General features: G+C 49.1%; 8 protein-coding genes across 8 annotated transcripts, besides 1 other annotated feature; 2 read left to right on the forward strand and 6 right to left on the reverse strand.

Annotated features, from left to right (window-relative positions):
* Window positions 1–450: 450 nt before the first annotated feature.
* Window positions 451–3,407, reverse strand: FPSE_03556 (uncharacterized protein; the record flags this gene model as incomplete). The annotated part of the gene is made up of 6 exons (XM_009256675.1): window positions 451–1,776; window positions 1,827–2,012; window positions 2,061–2,152; window positions 2,202–2,316; window positions 2,367–2,519; window positions 2,580–3,407. 6 exons carry the CDS (start codon window positions 3,405–3,407, stop codon window positions 451–453), a joined length of 2,700 nt encoding a protein of 899 aa, XP_009254950.1.
* An 892-nt stretch (window positions 3,408–4,299) lies between these two features.
* FPSE_03555 (uncharacterized protein) lies at window positions 4,300–6,282 on the forward strand (the record flags this gene model as incomplete). The annotated part of the gene is made up of 3 exons (XM_009256674.1): window positions 4,300–4,667; window positions 4,721–5,027; window positions 5,077–6,282. 3 exons carry the CDS (start codon window positions 4,300–4,302, stop codon window positions 6,280–6,282), a joined length of 1,881 nt encoding a protein of 626 aa, XP_009254949.1.
* A 307-nt stretch (window positions 6,283–6,589) lies between these two features.
* FPSE_03554 (uncharacterized protein) lies at window positions 6,590–9,471 on the reverse strand (the record flags this gene model as incomplete). Its single annotated transcript, XM_009256673.1, has 5 exons — window positions 6,590–7,126; window positions 7,183–7,951; window positions 7,999–9,139; window positions 9,190–9,347; window positions 9,416–9,471. The coding sequence occupies 5 exons, from the start codon at window positions 9,469–9,471 to the stop codon at window positions 6,590–6,592; spliced, it is 2,661 nt and encodes an 886-aa protein (XP_009254948.1).
* Window positions 9,229–9,259: a microsatellite.
* Window positions 9,472–10,085: 614 nt separating the features above from the next.
* Window positions 10,086–11,539, reverse strand: FPSE_03553 (uncharacterized protein; the record flags this gene model as incomplete). The annotated part of the gene is made up of 4 exons (XM_009256672.1): window positions 10,086–10,594; window positions 10,645–11,099; window positions 11,155–11,288; window positions 11,408–11,539. 4 exons carry the CDS (start codon window positions 11,537–11,539, stop codon window positions 10,086–10,088), a joined length of 1,230 nt encoding a protein of 409 aa, XP_009254947.1.
* A 1,108-nt stretch (window positions 11,540–12,647) lies between these two features.
* Window positions 12,648–14,886, reverse strand: FPSE_03552 (uncharacterized protein; the record flags this gene model as incomplete). The annotated part of the gene is made up of 5 exons (XM_009256671.1): window positions 12,648–12,884; window positions 12,936–13,284; window positions 13,336–13,698; window positions 13,749–14,353; window positions 14,419–14,886. The coding sequence occupies 5 exons, from the start codon at window positions 14,884–14,886 to the stop codon at window positions 12,648–12,650; spliced, it is 2,022 nt and encodes a 673-aa protein (XP_009254946.1).
* Window positions 14,887–18,329: 3,443 nt separating this feature from the next.
* FPSE_03551 (uncharacterized protein) lies at window positions 18,330–19,824 on the reverse strand (the record flags this gene model as incomplete). Its single annotated transcript, XM_009256670.1, has 4 exons — window positions 18,330–18,516; window positions 18,565–19,659; window positions 19,723–19,739; window positions 19,792–19,824. 4 exons carry the CDS (start codon window positions 19,822–19,824, stop codon window positions 18,330–18,332), a joined length of 1,332 nt encoding a protein of 443 aa, XP_009254945.1.
* Window positions 19,825–20,969: 1,145 nt separating this feature from the next.
* On the forward strand, window positions 20,970–22,019 carry FPSE_03550 (uncharacterized protein; the record flags this gene model as incomplete). The annotated part of the gene is made up of 1 exon (XM_009256669.1): window positions 20,970–22,019. The coding sequence occupies one exon, from the start codon at window positions 20,970–20,972 to the stop codon at window positions 22,017–22,019; it is 1,050 nt and encodes a 349-aa protein (XP_009254944.1).
* Window positions 22,020–23,498: 1,479 nt separating this feature from the next.
* On the reverse strand, window positions 23,499–24,194 carry FPSE_03549 (uncharacterized protein; the record flags this gene model as incomplete). The annotated part of the gene is made up of 2 exons (XM_009256668.1): window positions 23,499–24,083; window positions 24,144–24,194. 2 exons carry the CDS (start codon window positions 24,192–24,194, stop codon window positions 23,499–23,501), a joined length of 636 nt encoding a protein of 211 aa, XP_009254943.1.
* Window positions 24,195–24,541: the final 347 nt, after the last annotated feature.

Raw genomic sequence — 24,541 nt, forward strand, 5'->3', positions numbered from 1 at the left:
AGTTGTCGTTTGATTATCCTTTGAGTAGGAGTAGAGTGGTAGGATAAGCCGGCGAGCCAGTTCATTTATATTCAGATAGTCGCCGGTTAAATCGGCATTGGCTTGACTAAAGAAGGCCGAAAGAAGCCGTGGACAGGAGCTTCTTATGTTGGAGTCTCTCTTCATCCATTTCAATGTAGTAGTGCTTACGTTTCTATGACTTGCTAAATACACTTTGGATGGTGGCATACTTGCATCAAGCCCTCATGCTACCCCTCATAACACTGCCACATTCTCTTCATCAAGAACGCTGACCAAGTGCGGGCGCTGCAGTGTAACAGATGAATAAGCTGCTTACAGAGCGTCGCCGATGGCGCCTCATTGTTATATATATACATATATTGATCAAAACAGTAGTACTTATGAAACAAACTCTATGCTACAAAACTCAGCATCATATCACGCTCTTTTTCATAGCATCGGCTCCTCGCCTTGTATACTATCCCCATCATCAGCGCCGTCACCGCGCAGCAATCCGCTGCTTTCGCCGCCGCCGATGTCGTCTGGCGCCCGATCCGCTACGCCAGTCTCATGGCCAGCACCAGTTGATGCTAGGCCCATGGTGCGACGTGTTTCTTCGGCACCGTTGAGAACATACCAAACATCCTTCTTTGTCAACAAGCCCTGGAGGACGCCACGGTCGCTGAACAGGAGATACCGCAAACCAAGTTTCTGGAAGTAAGTCGCGACGAGGTGAAGGCTTGTATGTGAAAATCGAGTAAGGGGCGTTTGATCCATCCATGGACGAAGATCAAGAGTAGTGCGCGGATCGGCCATAGGCTGATGAGAGAAGAAGGTTTCCGTCTCCGAGGGGAGCGAACGAGGTGCCTGCGTGGCGGCTGAGAGGTTGTACGCAAGCTCTGCACGTGAAATGTAGCCGAGAAGAATAGCTTCTCTGGGATCTGATATGACTGGAAAGCCACGGTACGGGTGCATCTCGAGTATAGTTGTAAGTGAGGAAATGGTATGGCCCGTGGCAGTAAGGACAACGAGGTCCTCGATGCGAGTCATAACTTGTGAAGCGGGGATATCGGGTATAGCATCGTTGTTCTCGCTATTGTCAAGGAAAGGGTACTCGTTGAAGTGAATCCACGATTCGTAGATACCGCGGCGTGAAAAGGCATCGCCTACCCATTTTGATATCATGACCGCAATCATGATGGGCAGCACATATGTGAGAGCGCCAGTGAGTTCGAACATGATGACCACGATGGAGACCGTCAAACGAGTAACACCAGCAAGAGACGCTGCTGCGCCGACAATAGCATATGTGCCTGGCGTTACACAGGGAATGTCAGGCTCACATGAGCCAAACAGGAAGAAGCCTGGGTGGTTTGTGACCCAGATCTCCATGATAATACCCACGGCACGGCCTGTCAGGGCACCGATAGCCATTGATGGGAGAATGATGCCGGCAGGAATCTGCAAGCCAAATGTCACAGCAGCGAGGAAGAAGCCCAAGACTGATGCAAAGACAAGGAGGACTATGGTTTTGGCCGAAGCGGCGCCTGTTCTACAGAGGCCGATGGGGTCGTCGAGAACCTGAGAGCACTCGGAGAAAAGGTTGGAAACCAGTTCAGTCGTTTGAAGCTTCATGTAGAAGTTGGGATAGTTGATGAGAGCAGTGAAGAAGGCCACAATGAGAACTTGGATAAATGGACCAGGGATCCATCGGTTTGCCTTTTTCCAGCGAGCGATGGCCATGTTGAGCTTGATAAAGAGGCCACCATGAATACCCTAGAAACGTTGTCAGCTGGATGTCTATGCCGCAAGAGTATCCGACTTACACCTAGAACACCCAAGATGGCATAGGGTAGCAGCTCAAAGCCATGCCATCCAATGCTGTAGTGAACCTGATACAGGACAAGTTTGCCAGATCTGAAGGGATCGAAAGCTTGAAGAACAACAGCAGCAGTCATGGCACAGACAAAGCTCTGCCACATTGTCTTGTCGGGGAAGTAATAAGACAAGGTCTTTGAGGGTCAGTATCAAGTGTCTGAGAGTGTATGAGCTCCACTAACCTCCAAACTGAACAAGACACCGCCAATGGGCGATCCAAAGGCGACTGAGACACCCGAAGCGGCAGCGGCTGATAGAACCTCACGTTTCCGAGCTGCCAATGTCAGCCAAGAGTTGCCAACTGCGAGTCGAAGTTTGCTTACCTTCATTGTCATTGATGTTGCGAAACAGTTTCGTAAAGACGTTTGCGCAACAGCAGGCGACATGAATCAAAGGGCCTTCTTTTCCTAACCACATGCCTGATGCCACAGCAAGAGACTATAAGTGTGTGAGTAACCAGGCATGTTGACAACATGAATTAAACTTACAAGTCCCAGCGACTTGGTTACAAGGGTCCAAAATCCGAGGAATCTTCGAATGACAAAGCCTCCAAGGACTGTCTTGATCTCGGGGATACCACTGTGCTTAGCGTAAATTGCATATTCCTGGACGAGAACAGCAGAAACATAAGCGAACAGCATCTTGAGGTTGTCGTTAGTTATGTTTAAAATAGACGGACGTTAGGCAAGGCTATATCATACCGCAAGAGAAACAAAGAACAAATACTCAACAAACCATTTGCCGCCTTTTGAATGTACACCAACAGCATCACCCCAAGACTTCCAGCCTTCGCACTTGGAATTATGATCGTAGCCGTAGCAGCAAAAGGCCTTGTTAAGGTAGAAGTGGCCTCCTTCTGGGCCACTAGAACAGTATCCCTCCTTCAAGTCTCCAAGCCAATCGGTTGTAACATTGATTCCCGCGGCGACAGCTCCCACGAGCATTCCTGTCAAGAGCAGGACGATCCAGACTTGGCTAGCATCAATGAGCCGTCGCAGAGGGCCTATAACGCCGGATGCACTTGAATAGAGCATTCGCAACCGCTGGCGCTCCTTTGTGTATTCGAAAATCCAATCAATGGCCGTAAGATCCTCGTATCCGACTCGGCGTCCCGGTCCCTCGACGTACCAATCGTGCGGCGCTCCATCTTTGGTAGCTTCGTTAAAGACGACAGGTTCGGCGCGCGGGGAAGTGTTGGAGCCAGGGAACACAGCAGGCGAAGCTCCCCTCGAGGAAGCATTGGATCGTGAGCCTGTGATTGCGGAGAGAAGTCGAGAAGGTGCAGACCACAATGAGGGGCCTTGTCTTCGCTTGAAGGTCATGGGCGCACTCAAGTTGCCTTGCAGCGGGTCCTCGCCTAACACATGGTCTCTATCGCGCGACCTCCCACGACCGCTATCGTTACTGGCATTGTCGTCGAGAAAGTCGAGCTCATCGCGATCGTCGGAATTGGGGGTTTGCGACGAGGACGAAGCGGACGTGGAGGCGAAGGCGTAAGGGTAGGTATCGTTTCGAGGCGCTCCAGACATGATTCGGCTCATGACATTGTGCGACAGTGACGCTCACAACTCGAGACTTTTGCGAAAAATGGAGAGAGGGAGAGAAACAAAGGAAGACAAATTCGAGCGAAAAAAGAGGATCGATGCTGGATGTAACACGAGGTTGTTGATGGAGTGAGGCTCAACAAAGGCGTGGCAAAGCGCAACATGCACATGCAATGGAGGACACGCAGTGACTGGCACCTAAGGCACGTAGCTTTGGTTGGTTTCAGTGGGCTGTGCTATACCTGTAATGCAGGCACAATAAGCTTCCTTTTATTGCCTAAAGCGTCCAATGTGCAGTCTGAAAGCATCCATCCATCATGGCGTAAGGTTCATTATTTATATCTGAGACAGGGGGGCAGTGGAGGATATTGAAACATGTTGGCATACATGATTGATTTGCTAAATTACCATGACTGTCTGAATCAAACATTGTCTTGCCATGTTTTACCCAACAGAGCTGTATTTCGATCGATAACCTAGATTACCTAGTAACTATTTCCCATCTCTCCTCCCATGGGTGTATCAGGAATAATCAATTAATTAATCCTTAGAGGTTTACCTATCTAGGTAGTAGGTATAGGTAGGAACTGTAAATGACTCTGCCTACCTAGGTAGGTTTTGTTCGATATTATCGTTGGAGCTTTCTAGAATACGGCCTATGCAATCTAGGAATAGTGGGTCTGACAAAGCTACCTATTGCAAGTCCATCAACACGAACTCTTCTTAACAACTACCTGCTCCCGACTACCTCAAGTGTATCCCAATATTAAATCAGGGTTTACGTGCTATACTTGCAATAAATTAGATTGCTCATAGCAAACTATAAAAGGAAGTCCATCTATCAAAGCTATATACCCGAAATAGCATCGCAGTAAAGATGGGTGAGACTACACCTACTACAGCTTCTCAGCCCGCAGATATCAACAAGATACTGTCTCTCCTGAAAGCAAAAGATGATACGCAAAGATTTGTAGGACTAGCACTCCTCAAGTCCATCCTCGATGGCTCAGAGAAGCTAAGACAAGATGAGCAAACAGTACAGAGCTTGTGGTCAAGTCTTTCACCAAAGTTTCTCGATCGCCTGCTGCGAACAGGTTCAAACCCTTCTACCAAGAACTCAAAAGAGATGCTTGACTTGGTTGTGTCTGTTCTACATATATTCGCCATTCTACTCCCTGACCAAGCGACAAGCGATGTCAAGTTCATCAACAGAATCCCTCTCCTCGTCAACGCAGTCCTATATAGGTAGGTACAACGCCCAATCAAGTTTACTATCAAATACTGACTGTGCAAATCAGCTCTGATGATACTACAAAGTTGATTCTTCAGCTACTGCATACTCTTGTCAGCTCTCAACAAGGAGCGCAAGCGTTTATCAAGATAGAAGACTTTAGCTCCCTCACTGAGATCGCGCCCAATCATGCGCAGGTTCTCGACATACTCTGCTTTGCATGGCTCAACTCCATGACTGGCGTTGAAGACCACACTGCACTAGCTAAGCAAGTTGATGACACACTCCAAAGTCTAGTCTCGTCGTTCACCGGAACTGACGGAGTGACGCTTCTCGAGTTTCTTGGTTACTTTCTCAGACACGCCAACTCTATCGTATGTGATCCGTCCCACTGGCAAACAATATCACTAATCAATAATCTAGATCCTGCCTAGACAGCCCAAATGGCTCAAGAACGTTGTCAATCATATTAGAAAACTTGTCACAAGCAGGCCAACACCAGAAGCTCGTGCAGCCTATACTAACGCAACCGCTTCAATACTTCAGGCCTTCCCAACTGAGGCTCGCAAACTCATTTTCACAGACGATAGAAAGGAAGAAAAGGCTTTCTCTTATCTACTCATCAACCTTCTCCTCATTGATATACGAGCCTCTGCCCCTAGTCTCCTAGAACAGCTAAACAAGCCCGAGTATCCCAAGGCATCAACACGACTCACATCAGCTTTCGATGTCATCTCCATCTTCATCGGATATCTTGTGGAATGTCTCGAAGACGAATCTTTGGAAACATTTTTCATGACCCCAGATAATCTCCTTCAGCTCCGTACGGGCGTCACTGAGACAATGTCCCTCACAGCTGAATATCTACGTGACCGGTGGGACGCCTCCGTTGCTGGAGCCATGGGCCTGCACCCTGATGCACGAACTGGTACAACGGACACCTCGGCAGGAAAACACCATACGCTGGCTTGGGACTCGATGAAGGACAACGCTGATGACGATATGCTCATACTTTCTGCCGTGCGGACTTTGGCACTCTGGTTACGAGAGGAAGAGAATGACACCCTACGGAAAGAAGCAACAGGATTGACGGACATGTTTATGGATCTTTACAAATCCAGCTCACAAGACAAGCTCGACTTTAGATCTGCAGTCCTTGTCGCCCTCGAAGGCTTGATTGCGGTGCCTCAAGGTTGCGAACTATTGCTCGCTAATGATGGTTGGACAATACTTACTCACGATCTCGGCTCGATTCTTCAGCATCCTCGAGCCTGTCGGGAGCAGGATGCATCGCGAGCTATTGACATTGTCCGTGTCCTGCTTCCGATAGTCGAGCAAGAAACCAGTGGCGTACCTGAAAGTTGGATGGATCTGATCACCTCTGTAGCTGCATGGGACATCCCTGATTCCGGACTTTCACCCCTCTCTCAGGAAGCACTGGTTGCAGCTTTGCAGTTCTGCTGCGCGATACTCGTTGAAGCCAATTCGGGTATGCGGCAGAGGTACCAACACTCCATTGCTGCCATTCATGGTATTGCAGCTCAGCTTGCCAAACAGGCTGGAAAAGATGGTCCTGAGGCGGACACGCTGGAAGATGTACTTGACACACTCGCGTCGTTGAATCAGTAAAGATAGCAAGGATCACAAGTCATATCGAAAACCTGGAAACTTGAGCGGTAGCTTAGAGAGGAAAGGGGTTATATAAACGCTTGGAACTTCGGGTGAAAACAATCGCCGTCCCAGTTGTACTTTTAGTTCGTTCAGCGTGTCAACTGCCTAGGCTCTTCAACTATTATGCACTGTCATTTACGTTTGGTCAAGTCATTGAGACTGAATATGTCATTACATTTTATTTCGAAGCATGCATTACCTTGCTTCATAAGTCCGTGATAATATTGAATGTGACCACCGAACACCATTCCACCAGACGTCAAATCTAATACTCGAAATCATCATCAACCGAGGGGCCCTTATTCTTCGTCACGCTCTCCTGCTTGCGGTACATTTCAGCAACCTGTCGACTTGTTGTGGCAGCATCAGCCTTCTTATCATCGCGTACGCGGATGAAACGCGGGAATCGAAGACTGATACCCTTGTTACCGGATGGGTCAACGCCTTCTTGAGCACCAGCCTTGTAACGCGGGCTGAGGGTCAAGTCTGCTGTCTTGACCTCCCACACATATTTAGGCTCGAACCAAATATCAGGCTGATGCTGGCCACCAGAAGAGTGTGAGTAGAAGGGCTTGGGCCTGTCAATAGTGATCTCGGAGAGTTGCTTGTGCAAGTCTTCCAAAACCTGCTCCGAAAATCCTGTTCCAATGTTGCAGACAGTTTCGTATTTTTCCGAGTTGGGGTTGTAGCAGGCCAAAAGGAATGCACCATAGACAGAGGTACGCTTGCCCTTGCCATAGTACGCGCCGAGAACAACAAGATCCAGCGAATCGCCAACACCTGAGAGATAGTCCTTCTTGATCTGTGAAAATGATTAGCCATTCCGTTCTTGACAGATGGTATTAATAGATGTCATACCTTGAGCCAGTTGCGACTTCTCTTGCTAGGCTCATATCCACTCTCATCCCCGTCCAACATCTTCACCATGAGACCTTCGCAAGATGCCTTGACACTCTCGTCCAGGAAAACTTGGATCTCGTCCAGCTCCTGGCCGTCCATGTGGGTAGCAAAGGCGAATTCACCCTCTACTGGGTTGAAAGCGGTCTGCAGAAGCTCACGTCGCTCGCGAAGGGCTTTCTCAACGACGGCTTCTCCGTTGAGATACAGGAGATCAAATGCAAACACGCAGACCTTGACTTTGACATCTTCAACCTTGACATCCTTCTTCTTGCGTGTCATGAGCTGCTGGAAGGGCAATACCTTCTTTTCGTCGACATCCCAAGCCACAGTCTCACAATCCAGGACGAAGCTCTTGGTATCAAGCTTGACCCAAGTGTGAAGTTTGGCCAGGATATCGGGATACTTTCTGGAGAGATCTTCGGAATTTCTGGAGAAGATGCTAGCAACACCAGCTGCCACCTCCTTTGCCGCACCCTGACTCGCTTCGTTCAGTTCCTGAGGTGCATCTTTGGCCACATAGTGAATTTGTGCTCTTTCACCGTCGTACTTGTACTCGCACGTAAATTTCTGCCCCTCGAATCGATCAAGAACTTCAGTGATGGCCTTGGTCGGCTTAGCTAACATGGGCTTCAGCGGTACACCAGGTCGGAGCTTGCAGGTATCTCGTAGCTTCATAATACCATGTTCAAGAATGGCGGGAATGATAACATCGTAACTAGGGAGCTCGCTACATTTCGTTAGCATGTGGTTTTCTCGTTGACAAACCTTGCTTACCTGTAAACTGTCTTGAGAATTGCCTCGCCCTTCTCCAGATCGGTCGCACTAGGTGCCTTATCCTTGGTGTATGCTTCATGAGCAACAATAGCTTGAGCAAGAGAAACCAAGACAGTTCTCTCAGCAAGACCAAGTCTCAGCTTTCCTTCCAAGAATCGAATAATGAACTTGGCCTCACTTGGTCCACCCTTGTCCTTGGTAATATCAACTTTGCCGGTAGAGTTTGCGTCAGCTGCAGCAAGAAGCTTCTTTATACCATCAACCTTACGGCCCTGAGCGCCGTTTCCGGTAACGGTAGCAATGTTCATCAGGCCTTGGTGGATACCCCTGACAGTCAGAGGTTTGGGTTTGAACATAGTCCGCTGCGTTGATCGACTCTTCACAGCTACTAATCCAAGATCACCAATGTCCTTCTGGTCAGCCTTGATCACCTGGAGACTTCTTCCAGTGGTTTCGCCGATAGCTTTCATGATCAAGGATTCGCCAATTCCCAGCTCGATGCCAGCATAATCAGGGGCCAGCTTGTTGATCATCAGCAGGACAGTGGGTAGAAGATCATCAGGCGTCAGCCGCATGACTTGACGAAGAAAGAGGGAGCAATGCTCCATAATGATCAGACGCTTGGTGGTCATCTCGACAAGCGAGAAGGTTGTACATAGAGCGGCATACGGAACAGGGGTACCAGGCTGCCAGTCGGGGTAAGGGTCGTTAGCTTTCGTCTTGAATTTTGTCTGAGCCTTCTCGCGAGCTTTGGCAGCAACTTCGGGCTTCTCGTCAACATCCTCCTCACCTTCTGCTTCCGAAGCAGATGCAATTGAGGCTTCCTCTGAGGCAGACTCGGGTGTTTCCTCAGGGATGGGCTCCTTAACAGCCTTTGCTTTAGGCTTGGCTTTGGACTTGGCTTTGGGCTTTTTTGGTGACTTCGGCGGTGGGCTCGACGACTTTGATTTCTTGGGAGAGACAGATTCCTTTTTCTCAACGGGCTCTTCGATCATCTCATCATCCTCATCCTCTTCGACTCGCTTCCGAGTTCGACGTGCTCGCTTGGTGACAGGTCCATCGCTATCGTCATCGATTTCCTCTTTCTTAATTTGGGTCGGTTCGGGTTCTGTTTTCTTTGAACGAGTTCGCTTCTTTGTTTCTAGCTTCAATATTAGGATATCGTTGATATTTTCCAAAACAAATCATTACCTTTATCTGAGCCTGGGCTTGACTGAACCTTCGCATCAGCCTCCTCCTCCTCCTCCTCCTCCTCCTCCTCTTGCTTCACTGCTTCCTTCTTAGGCTTGGTGCTGAAGGAAAGCTTTGTTTGCTGAGGAGCTGACGCATTCTTTGCTCCAAAGAATTTGCTGTACGATAAAATTGGTCTTGGTCAGTAATTGAGTCTTGCAGATTTGAGGTTATCCCCCACACGCACCCAATTGTGCTCTGGCCGGACTTGACATACCCGAGTGTCGCTTGTTTAGGTGCCATGATGCCCAGATTCTGTGATGCTTTCAAAGGTAACAAACACAGGTAGCGACAGGTTACAGGTCTGAGTATTAATTTTGCGGTGTTCTGGCGAAGTAAATGGGCAATTGTAAGCCCACGAGTCGAGCTGATACCAGGTAGCATGACGCGCCGGCTAGGCAACCTATCGCGTAAATTAATACCTGCCATTCGCGACAGCAGGTGCGACTCAAACGCGGGAGATGCCTGCAACACGTGACTCGGTTGCCTGGGACAAGCAGGACGTGCACTCGGTCATCTCTAAATCAGGCAAGGCGCTCATCAAATTTATTTAGCGCAGTTGGGGTTCTTGGAGGGTAGGAGGGGCGCCTGCAAGCTCTTGTGTCCTCGGCCAAGATAGACCGAGCTGACTTGACAATTTCATGATGTTAGGACATTCTGAGGAAAAAATGTTGATATGAGCCGCATTAAGACAAAAGACATCCATGAGTTACACGTAAAAAAAGCAATCCTGGGTCCTCGCCCTTCTCCATTTTCGGACCGTGCCAGGCCTCTTTCTAGATAGATCATGGATGTATATTACAACAAGCAACAAGTGCTAGAATCATTATGGTGATACGATTTCGCTCTCAACCCCCCTACTGGAAGTAGTGGTTCTCCTCAGGAATACGTCCACGGATGTACTCGGGTTCGGATCCTCGGACGTAGATATCCTCGAACAGAATCTCGGGCTTGGCCTCAGGCGCAGCCATGGCCTCAGCAGCAGCGACCTCCTCGTTGACGTGGGCGCGGGCCTCCTTGTCAATCTTCTTAAGCTCCTCCTCAGTTGTGATCTCCCAGTCCAGAATCTTCTGCTTGAGTCCGGCAATAGGGTCGTTGGTGGAGCGCATGCGCTGAATCTCCTCACGGGTTCGGTAGGTGGTACCGGGGTCGGACATGGAGTGACCACCGTATCGGTAGGTGACGTACTCGAGGACGAGAGGACCCTTGTCGGCAGCGGTGTACTCCTTACCGTACTTGACGGCAGCCTTGACGGCGAGGACATCCATACCGTTGACCTTGAGACCAGGGATGTACTGACCACGCTTGTAGTAGTCGGTCAAGGCAGAAGAACGAGCAGCAGCAGTACCCATACCATATTTGTTGTCTGCGTGGTAGTTAGCATTTTTTCCAGACAAACAGAAGTGATTGACTTACTCTCGCAACCAAAGAGAGCGGGAAGGTTCCAGAGCTTGGCCATGTTGAAAGCCTCAAAGACCTGACCCTGGTTGCTGGCACCATCACCGTAGAGGATAATGGAAGCGTTCTTGTTGTTGTTGTACTTGTGAGCAAAGGCAAGACCGGCACCGACGGGGACCTGAGCACCGACGATACCGTTACCGCCGTAGAAGCCCTTGGCGAACATGTGCATGGAACCACCCTTGCCGTATGAGATACCCTCACGTCGGCCGAGCAGCTCACCGATGATGGATCGGACGGAGGCGCCACGGAGAAGGGCGTAACCGTGGCATCGGTAGGCGGTAATGATGTCGTCCTCCTTAGTAATGGCATGCTCAATACCAACGGCAACGGCCTCCTGTCCGGTAGACAGATGGCAGAAACCACGAATCTTCTTCTCCTTGTACAGACGATCGGCAGCCATCTCCATCTGTCTGCGGGATTATTAGCAAAGTGCGTCTTTTGGTCCCATGAATTGATGTTGCATACCGGGTGACAACCATCTCGCGGTACATATCCTTCAACTCCTTCTTGGTCACCTCCAGGGTGTAAGGAGGGGGGTCCAGCTCATAAGTCTCGAAGCTCTCATCGCTGAGGTTGACGGAGAAAGGCTCGTCATCGGACTATTCGATCCCGAGTATTAGCAACGAGTCGAAGGCGCATTGGGGAAAGACGAGGTGGCGGGCGAGGGCATTCCGGAGGACCCTGGTGGGACGGAAAGTTGCGCATTTTCACTTCTCACCTTGGGGACTGAGTGGCTCAGGGACGCAGAGGCAGCGTCGGTGGTGACAGAGCGAACAGCGGTATAAGCGGGAGCGGCGAGCTTGGTGCGCATAGGCACAGCCCTGGGGAATCGGAGAGCTCGAGACAACATCGTGGTTATAGAAGTGCCGCTGGATCAATTGAGGGATCAGGACGTTGTCGAGTTGATAACTGCGACTTGGCTGGATGGAGCTCAGAAAAAGTCGCTGTTGAGCGGTTGGAGCGTTGAGCTTGGCCTCCAATTGTTGGTAGACCTAGTCCGAGATAGGCTTAGCTGGCACGTGATGTATACATGCCCGATGTTTACTTTGAACAGTTATAAGAGATCAATTTATATTCTCCTCTTTTGAGAGAGACTACATATGATCTCAAGAACCTGTGTCGAGTTCTGAGAGTCTTTTGAATACAAACATTGACCATCTTGTCACCATTTTACAACATCAAAGACCCTTCAACTACCGCATCTTTTCGTCGGTGTAATTCTCGCCGATGTGGGGCTCGATCCCTTCTACCTCCGAGCCACGACAATGGATTTTATTCCTGGAGGTCCCTTGGACTATTATTAGTCAGTAAGTCTTGCTTGTTGGCGGCCCCAATTAAGCTCAACGATTTTGTTCTCAGGATCAAAGCACAGATAAGCAGTTTCGGATGAGCACGGATTCGAGGCATGACATATCCTCCGACATATATATGCAAAACAACGCACATCATCAGCAGAGAAATACCGAGTCTTTGTTGGTAGCCACCCTGTTTAAATAACGTCTAATCCTTCTATATGTAGCGTCGCTGATCTGGTATTATAACTGAGATAGCAATATCAAGAACCAGAATGCTATCTGCTTCTGCTTCTGATAAAATCAGGCCACCCTCATAAGTCAAAATGCAACTCCGTATTCCGTTCCTATAGCTCCGGTTGTTTCCCATAATTCCTGTCCGTATGGTCATGGTTCATGCAGATTCACAATGTCCACCCATGACTGATAATGTTTTATGACCCGGTGGTGATGCAGCAACGCCGATAACATGCTTCCAAAATACCCTTATCGCCTCTACTGCAATTCAATAGAAATCAAACCATTGTGCAATGCGGATGACCGGATCCGTCTTGGATAAAGTGTCAAATCCATGTACTGTAAGCGCTCGAAATGTTGGCGCGCTCATGATTAATAATAATTTGGTCGCCATGGGAAAATTCATTCAAGACTCGAGTAGACCCCAGACTAGTCGTCGTGGAAGAACGTAACACCTTGTAAAGGGGCCGTTGATGGACCGGCGTCATGCTTGTCAACATCTTGGGCTGAGGCGTCTTGGCTGGGGCCGGCCAGCGTTGGTTGTGAAGAGCGATAGTCAATAGCCATGGCACTCAACGGGCGACTGGGGTCGTCCTCTAGCACTCGCTGTTGAAGCGTGAGAGGGCGGTCGTAGAGTACCTCTTCAGGTGGCGAGAACGACCATACCTAACACAGTCAGCAATGTACTTGATGGGCAGTTATCCAGATCTTGCTTACCTCCATCACTGTACGCCCTTGTCTCAAGGCCAGAGCAACACACTTCTCATCCTCAAAGGCAACTCTCCAGACAGCTTCACCTTGAGCGATGAGTTCTCGAACGAGATGTCCAGTCTTGAGATCCCATATCTTAACTCGGCCATCACTGCCGCCACTCACGACTCGAGTATCATCAAACTGCAGACTTGTGACGCTATTATCATGGGCTGCAAGACGGTGAATCGGGCACATCTTCTCCAGCGACCAAACTCTGACTGATCCATCTGATCCACCCGTAACTAACGTGTCCCCACGCATCTGAAGTTGCCCAACAAGGGATGTGTGGCCTTGAAGAATAGCCAAGCATTCACTGTTTACATGTTAGCAAATGACATCAGTGCTTTTCAAAACGGATACATACCCAGAAGTCGGGTCCCAGATCCTGACGTTTGTGTCCAGACTGCCTGTAACAACTCGTTTGCCATCAAAGGCAATTGCATAGATCTGGCTGAAATGACCCTGCAAAGTTTGAAGACAGCGGCCTTCAGAAATGCTCCATACCCGCGCGAATGTATCGTAGCTACCGGATACAACAATGTCGCCCTTGATCTCAAGACACCGAACACTAGACTGGTGTCCGACAAGAACGTTTTTGCAGAGGCCAGTTCGAATGTCCCAAATTCGCAGAGTGGTATCTCGAGATCCTGAAATCGCGGTGTTCGCATCCGCCATTTTTAAACATCTAACAGTCGACGTGTGGCCTCTCAAGGTATGTAGACAGGCACTAGAATTCGTCAGTGAGCGGTCAAAAGCATATCACGACTTTGCACTTACCCAGTCTTGAGGTTCCAGACTCGCACGTCACGATCACAGCCTCCGCTGACCAATGTATCATCCCAGGGGACCATAGCCCAAACACCCATAACATGCCCTTGCAGAGTGCGTTGCGAATCTCCTTCGGTATCAAATACGTGGATCTTAGCATTATCAAGCGCCACAATGATATACTTGGGCGTTAAATGTAAGCTTGTAACAACACCACCTTCTTGTGTAATGTTTCGTGTTGTGCTGGTACCACCAGACCTCCAAGCAGCCTCTACCAAGTATCGTTGTTTGAAGTGAGATTTGTAGGTCCGTAGCCTGGGTCTGCCCGACGCACTCTGCCCATCAAAAGACCGGGTGCCCGAAGCGTATGAGTAAGGGCGCATGCTGGATAGGTTCATATTGGCGAGGTCGGCATCAAGTCCATGAAGGGGCTGTGCAGAAGGTCTTGGGGAGAAATTAGGAGCATGCGTGTAAACCTCTGACAGTCGGCGTCCGTAGTCGTGTTTTACACATAGATTCTTCCATGTCATGTCGTCGCTCAGGAGATCTCGCCATCGCTTTGAAACCTGAGAGGCTCGTGCCAAAACCTTGGGGTCGTCGATAAAAGACAGTATCTGCATATCAAATGTCAGCGAATAGGTTCAAAGCGATCGATTATAGAGATTAAAGGGTCTCATACCCGAAGACATAATTCGTCAGGAAGACTCGTGAATGGATCCTTCTTCAATAACGGGCTGACAAATTGATGAACGAAGCTCAATTGTTGGCTTGTGCAGAGATTTAGTAAATCTGCCAAGACCCTGGTTCGCTGGGGACCGGAACAGTTCTTGAAATGTTGGCGGACTTTGGCGAGAAAGAAGTCTTCATCGTCGGCAGCATCACTCCAATCTGGTTGGAAATGCGATGGACCCGGAGATGCGGCTGGCGTGGGAGGCGGTGGGGGCGAGCCAGTAAGTTGTTGATCAAAGTCTGCTGCGGGCGTCGACATGCTGGGAGTCGGGGGCCCGCGCAAATGCCGTTGCTGTTCGGGCAGCTTTTCCAACCGGTGGTTAATCATAGGGCTGGTGGTGGTGCTAAGACTCAAGTCGTCGCTGAGGGCGCTTCCGCGCCTTTCTGAAAAACTCATGGATCTTTGGTAACCGGCCATGGCCCGGTTAGTCTCCGTAGAAAGGGAGGGTCAGAGGTTGATTAAGGACTTCAAAGAAGCTCAGAGGTGTAGTTTAGGGCGCGATGAAGGCGGATTGGGTGGGTGACGGCCGATAGTCGATATCGAAGATACGTCGAGGATGGATCGCGAGTGGGGGAAACGGAGAGCGAGCCGATGCGAGGCCTCTGCCAGCAAATCGTGGAGGATGTCAGCACATGTAGAATTGAACAGGTCACTAAGGATGGCGCTGGGACATTATTCAAGTGATCGCGCCAGCATCAAGTAAAAAGGAGTTACAGATATTGAAAAAGAAAAGGGTGTAGGAAGTAGAAATCAACGGTGAATGGCGATAGTGACTAAGTCAGAGAGGGATTGGAGAGCCGAGTCGACTGGCAGATGGTGCGGTACAGTACAGTGCGGTACATGCCATCCAGGGACGAAGACTTGGACGGGGACGGGAATGCCTCTCTGGTTCTGGTTGTGCTCTCTAGGATCGCAATCTTGGCTTGAAGAAGAAGCCTAGGACTGGCTGAAGACGTGGGCGCGTGGGTCTCGTCGGTTGCAGGCCTAGCACCAGCACCAGCAAGCCAAGGACAATGGCGGGATCGAGGGGGCGCTAAACGGGATTCGTGACAGTTCAGGTCCCTCTTTTTAGGAACCGTCCGCATCCCGTCAGTGGCACAAGGCAAGGAAAAGGGAAGAGAACCGCTGACTGCTTCCTTTTTGCAAGTCTCAAAAAGGGCTATGCCGGGTGTCGCCGTGACCGGCTTATGGATGTCTAGGTAGGTACTGGGCTGACAAAGAGAGTAGGTGGCGGGGGGGTAATATATGGTCTTGAAAGCGTCCTGCAGGCAGGGACAGAATACAAAGGAGAGTGAGATTGTCTTACCAGTGCAAATGGATAATAGGCTTGTCCGTCCGTCTTTGAGGCGCCGGAGTGGTGAGGTAAATCAAACCCCGGTCAGTTGCAGAAGTGACGAAGAGAAAGAGGGCTGAACAGGGTAAAGGGAGAGATCAACTAAAAGAAAGAAATAGGCAACCCAAAAAACAATCCGTAAATGGAAACGGATTCCCCAATTCGAATTTTGTTCCTTTTGTTTGGGGGGTTGAAGGGATTTGACAGTGATGTGTTTGAGATTACGGATGGAGGTATTTGCTTGGGTGGTTCAGATATTGTATTTTTTGGGCGGCAATAAGTACTACTAATCGAGAAGGAAAGAGCCTGTAACAGCACCGTACCACTCATTCATTACCCGCTTGCCATCTTCTTTGGCAGTGATTCATTAATGCAAAGACATTGCATTTGCATACCTCACTTGGTCTCCTTTCCCCTTTAATGTACTTTGATCTTGCGTCCGCAACCGAATTGGCTTTACAACATGAGATTCCAAAATTCTGGAACGAGTGTTTCATTCCGACAAACGGTGAAACGGGGCCAAGTCTATCTGAGCGATTGTCCAGGAGGTCATAGCCTACCTGCTTTATATCGAACATCTCTACAGAGTGCTCATCAGATTACAGTGCTGCCAGCTTCTGTTGGTTCCTGCACAGTGGAGGCTGTGCGCGGTTCTCTGGCGCAGTAATTGCCGTTGGCTTGTTCTCAACAGTGCGATTCATCCCATATCGGATATATCAGTGATCGACTGCTTACAGCGTCGTCGTTCTGCGGCTCAAGGTGATTAGTTTCAATGCACACAATGAATGACATGTGAGAAGACCATCGCGGAAACAAAACTCAGTTTAAGAATGGATGGATGGGGTGTCTCCGCAGCTGAGATGAACTACAGCACTCACTGCAAGCAAACATGCTGCAAGACATCGTGTCCCTTCCCCTATCCAGTCTAGCCATGTGATGGGATGTGACACTTCAAGCGGTTCACGACAAGACAGGATTGGATGTTATTTGCATCGAGTGTGTTGACGAACCCCTCTTTACAATCTTTGGGCGATCAGGTGCAATATGTCGGGGCATCAATACGAGGTTATATGTTACCTTGATCTTATCACGGCTGCGTTGTGGAAGTAATTATTTGTTGTTTGAGATTTGCTCATATCAGGTGGACGGATGCTGCACGCCACGTCGGTGAATGATGTAGGAGGAGCTACATACCAAAGTCAAATGGATCAAGATTTAACAGAAACGTCGCCCAAGCCACGAAGCTGTCAAGTCAAACAGCACCTGACGTCGCGCCCCTTGATCCAAGGAGAAAAAAGAAGACGTCGGAATCTTCATCAGAAGCGCCAATGGCGTCAACAGCCAACTTTGTCGCTCCTTGGTGAACCGTCTGTCGCCCTAGCTATTTAACTTTTATAGCACCAAGCTAGCGGCGCATCATGCCTTGGAAAAAGGGAGTGCTACTGTTAGAGGTCAATCAATGTACAGTACAAAATCTTGACCAAGACGTACATGGACAAAAAAGGACCCTTGTCATGTCTAAAGCTTGGCCCCTTGCTAGGTACTAAGGTAGCAGTCTAGGCATTGCACATCTTTCGCAAAGGCTACCAGTTTTGCTGTGTACGCGGACTTGGCCGAACGCCTTCCTTGGCCCTTTCATCTCCTTACTCTGTATCGCTTGATCCAACAACGTGCTTCTATCTAGTGAGGCTGATTTCAAAGGTCAAGCGTATGTGTTATAATTGATTGATATTGTTGTCATTACTCTTTTCCCTCTGTCGTCCATTTAATTAACAACAAATATCAAACCAAAGGATCGGATCGGCCAATCTACAATCGCGGAGAATAAAACCCACACTCTCCACATCGAGAATGGACAGGACCCTCTTACTCCCCTGGTCAGTTTGTGATTTAGCCTTGGAACACTTTGCGAATCATCCAATAATTGTCAGGCCACTTTATCGATTCTGTAACTATTCTAGTCTAGTTACAGTCTGGGCAAGTATTGGTATTAGTCCTCCATGAAACATGAACAGTTTGAACATGGACACACAAGCATAAACCATGCTCTAGGTAAGTTGATAGATCTCTGTTCGGATCAGACGAGATCGAAATGCAGGGCAGAAATGATTTTGCTCAACCGAATATCCGATGCCTATGATCCTCAGTTTCTCACGGTGACATGTCAAGGGTTTGTGCAAAAGCTCAGTTGAAATTCTGATATGCGAGTACTTGAGCCTCATTTTGAGAAGCAACCACACAGCCAAGCGTCCAAATACACCTCGAATCCCTATTTATACATCTCTTGTAACCAAATGCGTCCAGATATCCCATGTCACCCATATAAATCCCATCCCCTGATATTGTTCTTAATAACTCGAGTCACTCGTAGGTCTATTTTAATCAATCCCTTCCACAATAGTTGAAAAGAGCTCGCCGGCTTCAACAAAAAAAAAAAGAAACAGAGGCTTTGAAAAGCAGCGAATCGATCCATGAATTGTGAATTTTGACTTCACCACCCATACTTCAAGCTCCCAATATACGCGTCTTAGTGGTGATGGCCAAACTGCGTAAGAAGCGGCACCAGCATGCCACCCACAGTGGCCAAGGTATCACGCATCTGCGGGCCCTTGGGCTTTCGCTGCGTCGTGACGCTGCTATCTGCATAGCCGTTAAGACTATGATCGTGTTGGTGACTACCGCTGTCTTCTTGCATAGCATGCATGGCAACATATCTATATCAACGTTAGCGAAGGCTCATCTCGTAATATTGACAAACTCACAAGAACGTGCCACCTGAGAAGAGAAGCAGCATGCCCGTCCACCAATGATCACTCTCAACCTTGCCACCGCCCAGCAGTGTGATAAGTGACCATGTTGTTATCGCCCCAACAGGGGCAGCCAAACTGAAAACAATGAGATGTCCTCGAGCAGCTCGTTTTGATAGGCCCTGTTTGAGGAGAAGAGAGGTGAGACCAAAAGCAGCAGGAGCTTTGTGTATCATGATGGCTGCAAAGATGATGAAGCCAAGCTTCATGTCTGTAGTGGTTGAGGAAGCTCCCATTGCGATTCCGTCGGCTGCGGCATGGATAACTAAACCCGTGGTCGTTGCCAAACTTCGCGCTCGTCGTGGACTAGGTGCCAATGACCCCAAAAACCCATCTGCTTCCTCGTCAACGGAGGCGGAATCGCCGTTGAGGTTGTCGAGGCTGATATGGCGTGTCTGTGGCGCAGAATGGAGACTCTCTGTTGCATGACGGGGCAGTCGATCGATCAGGAACATCAGCAGGAATCCTAGAATCAGGGAGAAGCCGATCTCGAATGTAGGAACTGCATGCGCGTGCTCGTGCTCGTCTTCATGTTCGTGATCGTGTTCTGCTTCGTGATCCTCATTGTGACTATGCCCGTCTTCTTTTTCGGTTTCTGTCTTTTCGGTCCCTTTGCTTTCTGGAGTGTTGTCCTCGGTGGCATCTGCGGCCGTTGGTATAGCTGGAACGTCTGCTGCAGCTTCCACAGCAGCATGAACATCCGCACGTTCGACTCGGACATTTCCTGTTGCTGACTTCGCGACCCGACGAATGATCGCTTCAATATTCAATTCCTCGTCACGTTTTTGAATTGGACCTGTGCTAATCGTAGCAATTGATTCGGGAATGCCGCGTGCGAGAACAGGGTGGTTCCAGGGGCTTCGGCGCACCAAAGTTCTGACTCGATGCATGTGAGCAGCCTCTGCGGGCGAGGTCGCAGCCTCGATTCCTTCAGGAATGATAACTATAAGTGAGGTGCCGACTAATATTCCTACGCCAACACTCGATAGCAGTCGCAGTTGAGATGGAGAAAGCGACATGGACAATGGTAGCGCTCCAGCGAGGAACGAGCTATTCGACAAGTCAGCGGTCGATGTACAGGTTATTTGATTCGGCTATCATGATCGCACGTACGCCAGAGCCATAACTAGCTGTGCACAATGTCAGTATTGGTGGTATTGGTGGTATACGAGTCCGACTTACGCATAAGCCTAAAAGGAGAAGTATCCCACCCATTGTAGGTTTGATGTCGATCGAGGGTCAAATGGGTATGCGCAAAGGATCGAGGTGGGTGGCAGAAGAGAAAGGAAAGAGATGACAGTGCCGGCAGCTATCTACGCATGATGCGACTACCAGTGATTCCCTCCGAGCGTATTCCTGTACGCGCTTATCAAGGGAACAGGGTGCGATATCGACGGCGAAGGACGATGCAAGGGCGGTAATATAGAGGTTGGGCGTTGGGAAACAAATTTATCTGGCCTCGGTCGTCAGACATCCATTGGAGGGATGTATTAGACTGAATTGATAGTCTCAGTGCTGGACCAGTCCTGTAACGATTTGTGAACAGTCGATTGGTTACTGCGGGGCATTAGACCCTTAAATTCTCCCCTAAGGAGACAACCTTGATTAAGGGGAAAGAATGTCCAGTCAGTTTAGAGTGAATCAACAGTTGTTAATATACAACAATTACAAGGTTTGAAGGCCGCTATTGTTAATTTCAGAGACTGTAATACACTTTAACTGTACTCCTTATAACACTCAAGTACATATTCTTACATAGGCTGTGTGTGTAGATAGGTAGGTAGCCATGGCCACAAGAGCTGATGGTCATGCTCAAGATGCCTTTTTGCGGCTGGTATATCGCAATATAATTCCAGGTGATGGCGATGAGTGCTTCCGACTCTGTCAGTCATGTAGCATTGCGTAGCACTGCAATTGAATCCTGGTCAATTACCGGCCTCGTTATTTCGGTTTGTTCTACTATCGCCATCTTGTAGTTAACCAATGATCCTGATCAGCGGACCTACCCTGAATTTGTCCACCACTTCAAGTCTTCACTTTTAACCGAAGGCCCAAATTATATAAACACACTTGGTGCTTCCAACCGAATGTTAATTTGTCCGATCAGGCCAAGACTTAACAAATCAAAAGAGTTAGTTACTCTCATTGAGTTTTGATCAATATAACATGTAAGCTGTAGCTGTAGCATGGCAGCTGTTTCTTCCTCTTAAACTACCTAGGTATTTGTCTGGTATAAATGCACGGGACCCGTGCTTCTCAAATTTGACCCACTACTAATCGAAACTTCAACTTACATCCTTCATTTCTCAACTTGCAGGTGAAACAGGCTCGATGCCGTCGAATTATACGGCCGTCACATGATGGGGGAAGCTGAGCAATCCCCTCGAAGACGTCACATTCTCTCCTCCATCAATCCTGAGCAACATCGAAGTAGAAGGAGAAGCCGATCACCAAAGTCTCGATCTCCAGTTGACGTCAGTCGAGAATCGTCGCAGGATGCACCGCTAGAAAAAGAGCGTGCTAGCGCCCGGCGCAACGATGACGAAGGAGACACTACAGCTCCAAGACGCTCACGTCTTCGACTGAAGGACCATCACAGATCTCGTCGCAGCTCACGAGACCGGCGTCGACGCCGCGAGCGGGATAGCGAAGATGATGATACTCGCAGACGATCGCATCGCCGTCACCACCGACGCCATAGGCGACATCGCTCACCCACACCGCCAAACCCTCATGAACCAGAACCCTTGGACCCAGAAGCGGCATTTCGAGAATCTCTGTTCGATGCCATGGCCGACGATGAGGGTGCTGCATACTGGGAGGGCGTCTATGGCCAACCCGTCCACGTTTATCCTAAAGAGCGCGTGGGACCTACAGGGCACCTCGAGCAGATGACAGACGAAGAGTACGCCGCCTACGTACGGGAGAAGATGTGGGAAAAGACGCATGCTGGTTTACTCGAGGAGCGCGCTCGCCGCGAAGAAGCAAAGAAGCGCAAAGCCGAAGAGGATCGCCATGCGCAGAAACTACAAGAGGACATGGATCGTAGCATACGCCGTGGCGAAGAGCGCAGAGAACGCCGACGCTGGGAACAGCGATGGGAAGACTACACAACTGCCTGGGTGGAATGGAACGGTACGCCTGCAGCGATAGCTTGGCCGGTGGAAGGCAATCGCCTGGAAGATATCGAGGAGGCGACAGTGCGCAAGTTCTTTGTCAACGGGCTGAATCTACAAGAGATCGGAGAGAAGGCCTTCGTGGCTAAGCTCAGAGAAGAGCGTGTGCGATGGCATCCGGACAAGATCCAGCAGAAGTTGGGAGGAGCGGTAGACGACGATACCATGAAAGGTGTAACCGCCGTCTTCCAGATCATCGATAAGCTCTGGACAGACAGTCGACCAAAAGCGTAATTGCGATACTATTTAGTTATACCCTCCACGCAACGAACACAACAAATCCAAGAGACCTATAATGAAGCCGGTAATAACTAGGAGATATAATGCTACATTCTTCCCAAATACGGTTTGGATAAGAAATACAATTGTTGGTAGCGAACACTATTTTGGGAGAAGCGAGTTGTCCTTCGAGGAGACGCCTTCAAGATATGATGGTAACTCAGAACTCGACAGTATTGATTTTGGACAACTGAAAGCCAACATAGCAATAAATCAACAGAGATATATATATAGTGTGCTCGATCGCCCCCTTTTTGATAGATAGAGAATGCTGTTCTTACACAACTCAGCTGCCATGTGGCCAGTCATGCCGAGAACATCTGGTGAAGTCAGACGCGACCATACTCAGACCCAGATATAACACTTGGATTTTCATTTGAGGTTCTGCGGCTGTTACGTATTACTATTATCAGAGTTGGGGTTTAATGTTCATAATCGGTCACTGTATATTCACAAGATACTCAAGAAGAACGTAGTTACTCTCGAGAAGCCCTAGTTTGGCTAAATGGTCAACTAACATCACAGCCCTCGCCTCAGATACTATGTATAACACAAGCTCACGGGACTCCGCCACGACGAGCTGGAGTGAGACCACGGCTGAGCGAGTACAAGGGAGGCTGAAACGAAGGAAACGCGATTTCCAAAAATTGTCTGATATGCATACCTAGGTATGCATTTAGAGGAATTGTATTCACCCTGCCTCAGCCACTGCAGGATATTCGTGCACATATTTCGTAGTATTGGAATGCGAATCAGATAATAAATGGCCACTTCCTTGTTTGACTTGAGTCAACACAACCCCTTACACCTCATTGTTTGGCTTTTTATAGGGTTGAAGATGTCCTGTCTTATCGTGTGACTAGGAATAGTTCTTTTGCGGCCCTCAAGGCACGTATCGAATACTAAGTCAAGTCAGAACTAAGTATAAGGCCAGCCACACTATTTAGTAGTCGTTTGTGATACACTATAATCTAGCTTCAAAGGGTGACACAACATCAGCCTCACAAGAATTAGGCTAAAACGTAACCTTAGTTTTGCAACGGTTTAAAGACCAAAGCGCTGCTAAGGGTCCAGGGCAAGTATAATTCACAGAGTCGGGATTATGATGGTGGGGATAACTTCAAAGATGTATTTTGGCGAAGCCATAGGCTCCGGGATGGACATGTTTGAGAACTAGATAGCTACTGCAAAACAGCATTCAACAGAACTGCATTCCACACAACCAACACCCGCCTTCCCTTTTCGTTATGCCACCAAGAGATAGATCAGTGACGCTGGCTGATCAATATCATGAATCTCGCTACATGTAATTCATTGCAAACATTTGTCGAATCAAGATGAACGACCGAAACCCGAGAGGTCAGAGTTCAAATAATAATGTCAAGTCCGTTTCATTAATTGCTGTGTATTCTGTCATATCGCACAAAACCCATTTTACATGTTGACAAAGATAGCGGCACCGCCCATGAGAGCACCCATAGCGACAGCAGCGGTAGGCATGGCACCAGCGTTGTCATCAGTAGCACTGCTGACAGCGGCACTGGCACTGCCGCCGATGGCACCAATCTTGGATGTGGCCTCAGCGATCTGGTCGGCGATAGAGGAGCTAGCAGCGCCGGTGGCAGTGGCGGCAACGGAGCTGAGGGAGTCAAGCTCTTCCTGGACAGACTCGGAGGCACTGGCAAAGGCCTCGGTAACACTCTTGAGAGAGCTGGTGTCGACGGTCTTGGACCCGGTCTCGGTGTCAGATCCAGTCTCAGTGTCGGATCCAGTCTCGGATCCAGTCTCGCTCCCGGTCTCAGCAGACTCAGTGACAGTAGACGCGTCGGTCAAGGTGGTGGTGGCACCGGCGACAGCAGTGGAGGCATCGCTCAGGCGAGAAGAGACCTCGTCCTCAATTCGGGTAGAGGCATCCCGGACGGCAGAGGAGACATCGTCGATGATAGAGGAAGCACCTTCAACGCGGGAAGAGATATCACCAATGACGGAAGAGGGGTCAGGAAGGTCGATGGACTGGGCCTGTAGTTTGTTAGTAAATGGATATTTTGTTCTTTCGATACAACGAAGAGAGAATCATACCTGAGCGTAGGCAGTGAGGGCAGCGAGGAGGGCGACAGCGGAGTACTTCATGATGTCGGTGGTGGTGTTGATAGCTGCTTGACTGGTAACGAATTGATTGGGATTCGGTGATCTGATCTGAATGCGATAGCAACAATGTATAAGAGGAGGAAGGAAAGAAGAGTAGAAGAGAGACTGGAGGTCAGGACATCTTATGTACGCATACTACCCATGCTGTTATGCCATCAGTCTGTCTACACACCTAGACAATGACTTATATGTGCACACCTCTTCACCCCGGACTGTCCGCCCTTAGTCCGGGGCTTGGCGATTCGTATGTTGGAACAGTGGAGGCATGTCTATTCATACACACTTAGGTCATACTGGTACAGCCAGCGGACTGCAATTGTACCTGAATC

The sequence above is a fragment of the Fusarium pseudograminearum genome, chromosome 3 (assembly GCF_000303195.2).
Source record: "Fusarium pseudograminearum CS3096 chromosome 3, whole genome shotgun sequence".
Classification (NCBI taxonomy): domain Eukaryota; kingdom Fungi; phylum Ascomycota; class Sordariomycetes; order Hypocreales; family Nectriaceae; genus Fusarium; species Fusarium pseudograminearum.